Source organism: Leopardus geoffroyi, chromosome A1 (genome assembly GCF_018350155.1).
Source record: "Leopardus geoffroyi isolate Oge1 chromosome A1, O.geoffroyi_Oge1_pat1.0, whole genome shotgun sequence".
NCBI lineage: Eukaryota > Metazoa > Chordata > Mammalia > Carnivora > Felidae > Leopardus > Leopardus geoffroyi.
The window spans coordinates 225,468,796-225,481,778 of NC_059326.1; the positions used below are offsets into that span (position 1 = coordinate 225,468,796).

Genomic DNA, 12,983 nt, shown 5'->3' on the forward strand with positions numbered 1-12,983 from the left:
TGGGCTGATGGCTCAGAGCCTGGAGCCTGTTTCCAATTCTGTGTCTCCCTCTCTCTCTGCCCCTCCCCCGTTCATGCTCTGTCTCTCTCTGTCCCAAAAATAAATAAACGTTGAAAAAAAAAAAAAAAAGAAAAGAAAATAGTCACAGCAACTCCATTGTTGTTTATTATTTCCTTTTTTTTTTTTTTTTTCCCAAGGAGGTAAGTAAGCCTCACAATGTCAAGGGCGTTACTCAAGATGAGAGTATAATCCACAAACCCCAGACTTTAACACAGTGTCTTTACAATCGTGTGACAATTACACTATCAAAGCGAAGCCCCAAAGAAGGGCTTTACAAAACTCTCCCTGTCCTTCCACCTTCCATCAGAACTGCTGAATCAAAGTCATGGCTGAGCGGCCTGGGATGTTTGTATTTCAACATCCAAGAAGATATTACGTAGCCAGGTTGTATGGCACTTAGGAGCCACAGCCCTGCCCTCTGGGTCAGAGTTTCTGGTGGAGAGGCATTCAAGATGCTCTTTTAATAAGCATTCTACATCAAAAACTATTTCGAATTATCTTGGATCCTGACCATCGCCTCCTATCCTTCCCGGATCCAGATAAATGGAGGCGGGGAGGAGACGAGTAAAAGGTAAGTTCCAAGTAAACTGTCTGTCTTCCTGAACACATGGATAAGAAGGGTTATGCAGAGTCAGAAGGAGGTGTATTTAAGAACTACACACTTAATGGGGCGCCTGGGTGGCGCAGTCGGTTAAGCATCCGACTTCAGCCAGGTCACGATCTCGCGGTCCGTGAGTTCGAGCCCCGCGTCAGGCTCTGGGCTGATGGCTCGGAGCCTGTTTCCGATTCTGTGTCTCCCTCTCTCTCTGCCCCTCCCCCGTTCATGATCTGTCTCTCTCTGTCCCAAAAATAAATAAACGTTGAAAAAAAATTTTTTTAAAAAAAAAAAAGAACTACACACTCAAAGGAAGGTGGAGGGGGACAAAATGGGTGAAGGGGAGAGGTACAGGCTTCCCGCTTGGGAATGAATGAAGCACAAAAGAGAACTACACATTTAAGATGTACGTAACTTTTATAGTTCTGGTCCAGTATGAGCATTTACGTCAAGGGAAGGAAATAAGGAGGGAAAGAGGCAGGGAAGGAGCGAGGGAGGGAAGACGGGGACATTATCACTTTAGAATTTAATTAGCTGGGCAAAAAAAAAAAAAAAAAGGCAGAAAACTTGACAGGAACGATAAAATGCGGAGGAAACAGAATAAGGAGGAGAGGAAACAAAAGAGACAAAGTCATAATGAGGTTCGGACTAGCATCCGAAATGTAACCAGCTCTTTTTCTGATGTATTCTAATTAGCTGGTCTTCGACTTGCGTTATTTGGGGTTTTGTTGCTTTTACGGGTGTGTGTTTTATTTTGAAGACATAGGCTTTGCTCTGAATGTCAAGGCAATTTCAGCTCCTGCAGGAGAAGGCAGCTGAATAGGTAGCAAGCAAAATATAGTCTCCATTATACTCAGCTGAAAAAAAAAAAAAAAAAAAAGGAAAAGAAAAAGAAAGAAAGAAAAAGAACCCTCCGGGGAATTTGCATACTAGTCAGACTTTGGTGGCTGCAGTGGGTGGTTCCGGCTGAGAGGCAGCTCTATTCTTAGATGTCTGAGCAGGAGGATGGAACTCGGTCACTGCTGCTATAGGACCTTTAGTTAGTTCTTTTAATGGGGTACACCTGTCAGATCAAATTTCCCCAAATTGCGTAAAAGACGATTGTAATCAGATATGTCATCCTGTTTTTTTTATGGTGAATCTCAAAACAGGGCTGTTTCTGTTGGTAAAGTACTAAAGCTGTGGTCTTTCCCTTTCCTTAATGAGTGTTTTTTTTTTGTTTTTTTTTTTTAAGGAGGAAGAATTTTTTTTTTATTTTCCTCCCCATTCTTTTTGCCAATAAAAGTTTATTACAAGTGAATATATTTTCCTCAAGGTAAAAAAATAAATAAATAAATAAGATGCCTTTTTCCTTTCAGTAACAACATGATGGGGCTGGCTTTCCGGTTGTGTGACCCTTAAATACAATCTAAGCAACATGAAGGATTAATTTATTCTGTCCTAAGGCAAGTCTTTGGTGCCTATCCCAGCACATTTTGTACTTCGATACATTTGTAGCTTAAAAGCCCCAAAGAGGGGCGCCTGGGCGGCCCAGGCGGTTGAGCATCCGACTTCGGCTCAGGTCATGATCTCACAGTTTGGGGGTTCGAGCCCCGCATCGGGCTCTGTGCTGACAGCTTGCTCGGAGCCTGCAGCCTCCTTCAGATTCTGTATCTCCTTCTCGCTCTCTGCCCCTCCCCCACTCATGCTCTCTCAAAAATAAATAAATGTTAAAAAAATTAAAAAAAAAAAAAAAAGCCCAAAAGACAGTGAGGCTTCCAATAATAAGCCTTTCCTACCAGGGATGGGAGCTCAGTCTTTAAAAAATTTTTTTTTAATTTATCAGAATATTTATGTAAGTGTTATAAAATAGATTTCTTTAGTTTTAAAATTCTTTTAATGTTTACTTATTTATTTTTGAGGGAGACAGAGCACAAGTGGGGGAGGGACAGAGAGAGAGGGGGACAGAATCCAAAGCAGGCTCCAGGCTCTGAGCTGGCAGCACAAAGCCCAACACAGGGTTCGAACCCATGAACTGTGAGATCATGACTTGAGCCAAAATCAGATGCTTAACTGACTGAGCCACCCAGGCTCCCCCAAAATAGATTTCTTTTTTATGTTTTCATTTACGTTTCTACACCCACGGCTTCAGGAAAGCCTGCAGCCTAACAGGCTTTGCTTTCATTATCTGGAACTCTGACTCAGAATTAGGAAAAGATGAGAAGTTCCCCAAACAGCACTCTTTTATTGAGGCCCCTTTACCCACACTCTCTTAAATCCTGGGCCATCTAAGCAAAAACATATGTGAAGAGAGCAAATGAGCACATTCTCTAAATGATTCTAAATGGATGCCCAGCTTCATCGTTTTGTCATTTGACAATTGAACACGTTGAATTAGCTCCTGGGGGAGCTAAAACAAAAGACTTGGATCCTTATATGAGGCCCAATTAACTTATAAATGAGTGATATTAAAAGCGAACTTTCTGGACTCAGAGAGCAGCTCAGGAGAAACATAAAACCGCCCTTTACAGGGCGAAAAATGAGGAACACGTGTGATATTTGGACCTTAAAAAATATGAAGGTCAAGTGTCCATGAGATGGAGATAGATGATATTGGTGTTTGATGGATTGTTTCAGTGTGCACAGTCACAGTGAGTGTTCTTTTTAAAGATTCTAGTTGTTTTTCAAAAAGATACTCTGGGAATTTACTTAAGTATGTATATGAATAGAAGAATACAGATGGAGAAAGAAAATTGCTCTTCATAAAATGAAGACTGAGAAAGACTCAGACATGTATGAAAACACTGGTTTCGGAAGGTGGCTCAGTTGGTTGAAGGTCAGACTCGGGCTCAGGTCTTGATCTCCGGGTCTGTGAGTTCGAGCCCCGCGTCGGGGTCTGTGCTGACGGCTCAGAGCCTGGAGCCCGCTTCGGATTCTGTGTCTCCCTCTCTCTCTGCCCCTCCCCAACTCGTGCTCTGTCTCTCTCTGTCTTTCAAAAATAAATAAAGGTTAAAAAAAATTTAAAAATACATAAAAAATAAAACAATGGTTTCTGGGACTTTGAGATTTCATACATTATTAAGAAAAATCTCTATCATTAAGAGGGCATGAAACATACAGGCTCAGGATAAGGAATAGGTTTTGTTGTTATTGTTGTTTTTAAACCAAAGGCATGTGTCTTCACGAAAAACTCCCTGCGTGGCCCTTTTCACTTTTCCATTAGCAGAGAGGGTAAAAGATAAAAATAAATCAATAATAATAATAATAATAACACCCTGGCTAAATAGCAGTGCCTGAACTAAATGCTTAAAATATTAACTACTTGGCAGGCCATAAACAGTGTCAGCTATAAATGAAGCAAATCTTGTCTCCTTTTATGAGGATGCATATAAGAGCTCATGTGACTAATATCACAACTGGTTAGCGATAGCATTTTTTGGTATATTCTTAAAATTATCTTCTGAGCATTCAGCTTTCAACATTGAGGAAATTAGTTACAAAGTAACGATCAAAATTACCCCACGGTTACTCTCAAAAGCAGAATAGAAATCAAAAGAATGAAGATTAACCTCATCAATTTTGAGACAAGTTCGTCACCAAAATAGTAAATTTTACAAACAGCAAATTTTTCCCCATAAAATCTGAGTCCCCACTTGACTCAAATCGGCTGTGTGCCACAGCCTTCTATCTGTAAAGGGGTGTCCCAAAGCCAACTCTGACAGTGGACATTAAGCGGTACGTTGGGTGAATCCTTCAATGAAGATAGGGTGTTTCATTATGCCTTGATGTTTCATGTGATGAAGATTAAGGATTTCGGATGCCCTAGGAAAACAAACTTTGTGTAGCGGCTGGCACTTCCCAACTTACCCAATTCAGGCAGCTGAATGTCTAGATCTTGCCAGCACCCAAGTTGACCACCAATTCCCTGTTGTATGCTAGACCCTGGGTCTTGACCCCACTGAAAGATAGGGGACTGTCCAAGAATGGGGAATGGTGTTCCTGTATCATGACCATGTGTGACCTCTGCCTCAATGGGCAGTCCCAGGTTGAAGACGGTCTTCTAGGGCTGAGGCCAGGTAGGGCCACTCCGGGATGCCTGGTGCTCCCCAGCTCTTGGGATCTGGCTCCGTTCCCATCATGCAGAGTCAGTGTCAGCTACTAGATAGGACCTTCAGGGTGGAGGGACATAGCTGGTAACCTCGGACTAGTTCATTTTGGTTCCTGTGTTTCCTCTTTGCAGTATGCACATAGGTCCCCAACAGGTATTAGACCCTGGAACCCTTCGTTCTTCAGAGGAGACGCTGTACTCATGGGAGCTAGCGGGCCAAGTAGGTGGTGAGGTCCAAACAGTGCTGACTTGACTGCGAAGCACAGCCTGCGTATTGCATTCCCTTCATTTTATATTGTTCACGAGGAGGGAACAATCTAGGTTAATCCAAATTTAACATGGATTGCCCAATTGTTCCCTTCCTGGCTGGGCCAAATACTCCCACACATACGACACTTTCTGCTGAATATCTGATTTCAGACTACATCTTAGGTTTTCTTAAGAATGGTAAAATTTGATGTCATGAGCCATAGTTAGGTTAAAAGTCAGATTTAAATATTTTGGTGAGCACATTCATGATGGTCTTTAATTGCCTGAACACAGTTTGAGTAGAGTCAGAAAAGAGAAAAAAAAATGCATACTTGGTTCAGATTTTAATTCTTCTATACGTTACCCAACACATCTAAGTGTAAGAAAACTGAGAAAAAATGTCTCCTTAGTTTCACTTATCCCTGAACAGTGATTTATTGTAATAAACACTAATCCAGGAGGCTGATTTGATTATTCTAATCACCAAAAAACCTAGCGAATTTTTTAATTAAAAAAGGGGATGAAGAGACAGTGAATATATAACATAGTGCTTCCACCGATGACATTTATCTGTAAGAAATGCACAGTATTTAATATTAGTAACCGTATAAATGTCCCCCAAGGTTCACTGAATCTGTGATCTCCCCACCACCCCCTACCAACCTGCCCCCAAGCTATTTTATACATGCCCGGACACCTTGTAACAACCTGGGCATTCCTCTGCTTTTTTTCCTATCTAAAAGAGTTGCTTGGTGGTTAAGGTGTTTACGTCTTTCTTGTATGCTGTGCTCTCAAGCATTAAGAATTCAAATTCATTTCACTATAGAAACAAGAACCAAAAGTCCCCAAAGGCGATCATAGGCATGAATTGAACCCAAGAGGTATAATATTTGCCCAGTATTCGGTTTCACCATTTCTTCTTCCAGAATTATCCTCTGACAATATCTTAGGTGTGGTACACACGACAGATCACTCAGAAGTTAACTGGGGCCAATTTCTTTAACCCGCAGGGACAGCACCAGGTTCGTCTGTATCTGCTGTATCACTTAAGTCTCTTTGAGAATTAATAATCCCAGTGTACTGGCCCTTCACAAGTCCCATAGAAATTTTTCTATGGTAGGGTGAGAAATCATATTTGTTACTCTGATTAATTACCACCCAATGCCACTCCTTGCCAAAACCTGTTGTTTAACTGATTCAATCATGAGAAATCTTTTTGTGGCTAGGGTTAAGTTCATTGTTAAGGGTTTTACATCTGAGATTTAGCTTCTAGAATCCAGTTGGAAAAGACCCAAATTACTACCAAGAGATTCAAGAGACAATTCCTTATTTTCTTGTGTTACAGATGGATGAGCACACTCTAAAAGTCACTGCTTCGGGGCGCCTGGGTGGCGCAGTCGGTTAAGCGTCCGACTTCAGCCAGGTCACGATCTCGCGGTCCGTGAGTTCGAGCCCCGCGTCGGGCTCTGGGCTGATGGCTCAGAGCCTGATGGCTCAGAGCCTGGAGCCTGTTTCCGATTCTGTGTCTCCCTCTCTCTGACCCTCCCCCGTTCATGCTCTGTCTCTCTCTGTCCCAAAAATAAATAAAAACGTTGAAAAAATAAATTTAAAAAAAAAAAAAAGAAAAGAAAAAGAAAAGTCACTGCTTCTACCAGTTCTCCAAGCCTTTCCCCATCTACAGAACATATGGAATCAGAGCAAGCTTTGGGCGAGAAATCAAGGATGAAGTTGACGTCACATACGTTGGTGGGTATCTATCCATCCTATAACATTATTACCAGGCATATACACAAATTATTAAATATTTCCGAAATGACAAGGGTCTTTCCTTAGAGATCATAAAGTCTTCACCCTCTTGTGGGTAACACAGGGAGACCTGGAGGTTACGAGACTGAAAAGTCATACAAGACATTAGCGGCAAAACCAACAGAGGAATCCTGTCACCATGAACTCCTGTTCCACACTTGGCTTTCACAGAGCTGCTATCTCACTGCCTCCTCACAGCCCTTGGGTCCTCTGTCCAGGCTTTGTCATGAATACGATAAGTAAAGGGCTAAAATAATATGATCATCAGTGTTTTCACAACGTACATAATATGTGATATTTTTCCATAGGATATGGAATTCTCTTTCCCAGCCTTCTAAATTCTCTTTCCCAGCCTTCAAGATCAACTCTGCTTACTGCTTCTTGTTTTATTCAAAAATACTTGTGCTGGGGGCACTTGGGTGGCTCTGTCAGTTGACTGTCCATCCCGTGATTTGGGCTCAGGTCACGATCTCATGGTTTGTGGGATGGAGCCCCGAGTCGTGCTCTGCGTTGACAGCGTGGAGTCTGCTTGGGATTCTGTCTCTCCCTCCCTCTCCGCCCCTCCCCTGCTCATGCTCTGTCTCTCAAAATAAATAAACTTAATATATATATATTGATAAATAAACTTAATAAACATTATATATATATATTTGTTCTAAGTAAATTAATAACACCCCATGTTATAAGGTATATATCCAGAGTCACTTTTTAGTTTAGCCTCTCCAAGATAATTTAGTGACACTGATCCACCAGCTAATTTTTTAAACAGATAATGCTCGCCAAAGTGAGAACATACCGCTTTATACTTCTATCCAAATACCTCCAGGAAAATGCCCAAGAGAACGCTCTATTCTCTACTGAGGTAATAACCAAGGAGGAAGGGGCCATAAAAGAAAACCAATAGTCCTCATTACTTCTTTTTAATTGTTTAACTTTATTACTGTTGCACCATTTATACAATTACATATAATTTCAATGCATCCATTGTACATTTTTTTTTGTTTTTTTTTTTTATTTTTATTTTTTTTTTCCATTTTCCAATGAGCGGTGTGTTGGTGCCTGTGACACAGAATGGAAGAGAAACCAGAACTGCAATGAACGCAGACTTTTTTTTTTTTTTTTTCATTTCCACTGACCAATAAACAGAACTACAGGTGCACCCAACCACGGACATGCATTAACTCGTCATGAGAAATCTAGGGAGGCTAAGTAGGATGAGAGAATGTTTGTTACTCCCAAAAATACCTGGGGAGGAAGAATGGAGTCTTGGCATCGAGATACGTGTGGACAGGCTAAGAGGGCTGTCTGAAAGTTGGCATTCATCCACAACATTAAAAAAATATCAAAATAAGAAAAGCTGTAAATTAAAAAGAAAAACACAGAAAATACTGCTTTCCGAAAGATCTGATTGCCTTGGCCTAGGCCCTGTGGGCAGAATCAAACGCATCACTCCCAACCCCCTTGCAGAAGACAAGATACTCGGATCTTAGCGGCGGAGTGCCTGTGACAGCAGTTCGGGTACAAAAATTGTACTGTACTTTCAGACATTGATCTTTAAAATCCAGGACTGATTGGTAAAGTTGACTGAAGGTATATTAGATATTTCCCCACAAAAATACTATTTGGATTCTCCCCACCCCCTCCCTCCCTCGATGGGACAACATCCTTTTTTTTTTTTTTTTTCTTTAATCTTGGGCAATACATATCATTACTTAGGATTTGAAACGAGTTAGTATAGGAGAGAGAGAGAGAGACAGAGAGAGAGAGAGAGAGACACAGAGAGAGAGAGACAGGCGGTGGAAGCAGACTCGGTTTCCATAGGCTGTCCTTGTTACTCCTTGACTGCTACGGTTTGCTCGGAGCTGGCGGGCGCCTCGGCCGCCTTGACCTCGTCCGCGGGGGCTGCGGGGGCCTGGGCCTTGGCCGTGGAACTGGGTGCTTCCGTGGCTGCGGGGCTCTCCTTGGACGACGGCGCAGCCTCGGTGCTGCTGGGTTTTGAGTCTGAAGCCGGGGCCCCGTCACTTTTCGTCTCCTGCGCGGCAGGAGCTGCGGGAGCCTCAGTCTTGGTGGGTTCCCCGGCCTCCTTGCCCTTGTCGTCGGCCTTGGCCTCCGCGGGCGCCTCGGGCTCCGTGGCCTTGGGGGCGTCGCCGGCCGCGGCCGCGGCCGCGGGCTCGGGCTCGGCGGCCTTCGGGGGCTCCGGCTTGCCCTCGGCCGCCGCCTCCGTCTGCTCGGGCTCCGCCTTCGGGGCGTCTTCCTTGGCCGCGGCCGTGTCTTTGTCGCCTTCCTTGTCTTCGGGCTTGCCGGCCGCGTCCTGGCCATCCTTGTCCGGCTTCTCCTCCTTGCCCTCCTTCACCTCTGTGGTCTCGGCGGCCGCCTGGGCCTCGTTCTCCTTCGGGGTTCCCTCCTCTTCGGTGCCTGCACCCTCGGCCTTCTTGTCTTTGTCCTTGGCCTTCTCATCATTCACATTGTACCCCTTCTTCTTCTTGCTCAGCTTGCCTCCCATCTTGGAGTTCTGTAACACAGCACAACACGACACAACACAGAAGCGTTACTGGTGGCTCCTGAGGGAATGGCTTTGCGCACCTCCCCACCCCTGACCTGGCAGGCTGAAATCCTAACCCCGCGCCCTGAGACGACGGCACTAGGAGGTGGGGCCTCTGGGAGGCGATTAGGACCCGAAGGTGGGACCCTCGCGGGTGGGACTGCAGACGGGACCCCCACGTGGCTCCCCGGCCTTTTCCCCACGTGAGGAGCAGCCGGGGGACCAATCACGACCAGTCAGAAGCGGGCTTTCCCTTCAACACACCTGCCTGCACCCCCACCTGGGACTTCCCAGCCTGCACAACTCTGAGAAAGAACCTTCTATTTACGAGCCACCGGGGTCTGACTGTTCAGCAGACAGCGTGGACCAAGATGCTTCTCAGTAGGAAAACTAAAAGAAGCTTCCGTTTACAAAGGAAACAGCTCCGGATGCTACTGAACTGTGCACTTTATTCCTTCTTAAGTTTATTTATTTATTTTGAGAGAGACAGTGAGAGCGTGAACAGTGGAGGGGCAGAGAGAGAGGGAGAGGGAAAATCCCTCGCGGTCAGGGCAGAGCCCAGCCCCGTCTGGAGCTCACCCACGAACCATGAGATCGTGACCTGAGCCAGATGAAAAGTCCCACACTTAACCGCCTGAGCGCCCCCCCGCCCCGCAAGCGCCCCAGAACAGTACCCTTTAAGGCAGGTTACTGCAGTCAATTTCATATTTTGCCACAGTTAAAAATGACAAAAAAGTGAATCTGAAAAAGAGCCCAGTTAGAGAGCGTCTGGTTGCAGCAAGTAGAGGAAATAATAAACTGAGATCAAAGAATCCGTGATGAAACGCTAAGCGTGTCCATCGAAAAGAAAAGGGGCGCAGTATTTGTTTCTTGTCTGCTTTCCGACGTCCAACGCAAACACTAGTGAACGTTTGTGTACAAAATGGCAGAGGCGGCCAATTTATCTTATTTTAATTTCTTTCTAACATGTATTCATCATTGAGAGACAGAGAGACACAGAATCGGAAGCAGGCTCCAGGCTCTGAGCTGGCAGCACAGAGCCGGACCTGGGGCTCGAACTCCAGCTCACAAACCGGGAGATCGTGACCTAAGCCGAAGTCGGACCCTTAACCGACTGAGCCACCCGGGCGCCCCCAGAGGCAGCCGTTTTAGATCCATAGTGCAGCCCGGAAGAGGCTCCATAATCTTAAAATACTTGCCAGAGAAATGGCACAGCTGTAATCAAGCACAAATGACAAATTCCTAGAAAAGAATCTCAAACTACCAACTCTTTTCCAACTTTGTTGTTCAGCTATATGTTCATATCAGCACACACATCTCCAAAGACAAGCAGCATGTGGCCTTTCTGGTTATCGAGCCGGACCGGTTAAAGGAAAACTACCACCCAAGAAATGAAAAGCCTACGTAGTGTCTCTAATTATATTTGCTTTGTCAGTTGTTCCAGACTTGTATTCATTGCTTTTCCAGGTATTTTTGGCTTACATACTTCCATAGCAATATGAAAATGGCCTTCATGATCAATTATCATAATCAATAACCTGATGAGAATTCCAACTAACTCAATGGTCATTAACAGGCTTTTTCACTCCGAGTGAAGTCCCCAACTTCCTAGAGGCTTTTGATTCTGGCCTCAGAAACTGTGATTGTATTTGAACCCTCAATTTTTCTTCCATAGTACGAAAGCAAATCCAAATAAATAATAAATTATAAATTTATAAATAAATTCTGTCTAGAACCATTGCCAGAAATAAGCGGGCATGCTATTTTTTTCCAAGTGCATGTTTATGCCATCATATATCAGTGGGAACCCACTGACCTGTTGCTCTTTAGAGGAAATTTGGTTGCTTTTCCTTGATGAAGCATGGAACAGATTGAATGTCTATGTATTCTTCAGTCCTCACCATTAAGAAAAGTCCAGGAGAGAGAAGGCCTTGCCCTGGGCACCAGCGGAGGCAGAATTAGAACATTCTCGTTGCCCAGTCACTTTTTTTTTTTTTTTTTTTGTCATTAATGTCATCCATTTAGAACAGAAAATTTTATTCCTTACACTTCTTGGAATCGTCATTCATGACCGTGAAATAATCTACATTTATCTTATTTAAAAGCAGGGTGTTGGGTAGGAGAGTGCTATGCTTTGGTCAAAATTCGTCTCTGTCTGCTCATTTCCACTCTATATGTGAATTTCCTGTCTGGAATGCATTTAATGGTTGAAGGAGGAAAAAAGCAATAAGCTGAAAGATGACTAAAATAATGTTCCTAGTCTGAAGGAAGGCCTTTATTATGTTATGAAAGAAAGAATTTATCTTATGCAGCTTTAAAAAAAAAAAAAAAGAATGGCTTTTGGTCATGATCCACTTCGGATATCCAATGGACTCTATTTGACTTAATTTTTGGTTATTTCTCCCTCAGAAGTGGGGGCAAACATATAGGGTAAAAATACAATTAAACCCACTCTAATCTCCTAAACAACCACAAAGCAATAAATGAAAACATAAAGCGATAAGTTGGACCAGTGTCTTAAGTTGTCGTTTACAACTCTTTCATTGAGTTCTCAATTAGCCAGTATGCAGGAATGTCAAAATAATTTCAGCTCTGCTATTTCAAGATATATTCTGGTTCATGAGGTTAGAGCTAAGAAACAGAAAACCTGACAGGCCTGCCTTTTCTATATATTCTCCAATTCTATCATAGAAACCTATACGCCAATTTAGAAGTCACAGAATAGAAGACGAAGTGTAAATGTGGTGTGCATTCTGCACATAACATAGGGGTGCCTCTTTTTGACATACACAGCATGAAATTCTATATAGCTATCCCCAGAGGCTTAAAGCTATGTTGGTCTACAAACCTAAAATCTGTGTTACTAAAATTGGTTTTCTGAAACACAGGGCCACTTTCTATTCTTTAAACCCAGCTGTGATTCATTTCTGGGCAGGAAATGAATGTACATAATCAAGTTGTAAGAAAGTCTCCAACCCTATTTGTGTTTCAAACACAAAGTTAATAAATGCCCCTACATTTTGCTAATTTTCTTACATTAGTTATAGTGGGGTATCAGAGGGAGGCTTATAGAATCCACCAGAACCCTGGAAAAGCAGGGAAGTCTGGTTATTTCCCAAGACCACAGGGGTGAAAACCTTGCACATACCGAGGGGTAAATTAAAATTACAATTTAAAATCTAACGGTTTCCTGCGTGTCGAGCACAATCCTAATCCTAAACACATTATGAGATTATTTTATTTAACCTTCTCAATAGTACCACAATGTAGTAAGTATACCATTAGCTTCCTCTTACCCATATGGAAATTCTAACTAACGGAGGTCACGGGGCAGGACTAGAAGCAAAAGCCAAATCCAGCATGTAAGGTGAGAAGGCACCATCCAAGAGGTCAGAGGGAAGTTCATGAGCAAGCTTCCCGCAGGACACAGCTCATCTCAGGAATGTTACCCACCCTGGGTCACAAGGTTGGTGCCGACGTGGGATGACTCAGAACTCAAGATGTTGTCAAGATAATGATGAAATTCTGAACTTCAGATACTCTCTGCCCATAAACTTTTCATCACCCCATTTGTCAGTGGGGCTTTGTATCAGTATCCTTAAAAAAATAAGGAGAGCAGTGGGTATGCGTTTTAATTACTTCTC

The 12,983-nt window shown here is 43.3% G+C and overlaps 1 protein-coding gene across 4 annotated transcripts in view; it reads right to left on the reverse strand.

Annotated features, from left to right (window-relative positions):
• Positions 1-8,481: 8,481 nt before the first annotated feature.
• The window catches only part of BASP1 (brain abundant membrane attached signal protein 1), a 56,009-nt gene continuing 51,507 nt past the window's right edge, over positions 8,482-12,983 (reverse strand). For all 4 annotated transcript variants that reach the window (XM_045441504.1, XM_045441494.1, XM_045441514.1 and 1 more), the window contains exon 2: positions 8,482-9,309. In XM_045441504.1, the coding sequence (XP_045297460.1) occupies positions 8,629-9,300 (672 nt within the window). In that variant the 5' untranslated portion in view covers positions 9,301-9,309 and the 3' untranslated portion in view covers positions 8,482-8,628. The remainder of the gene's footprint in view (positions 9,310-12,983) is intronic.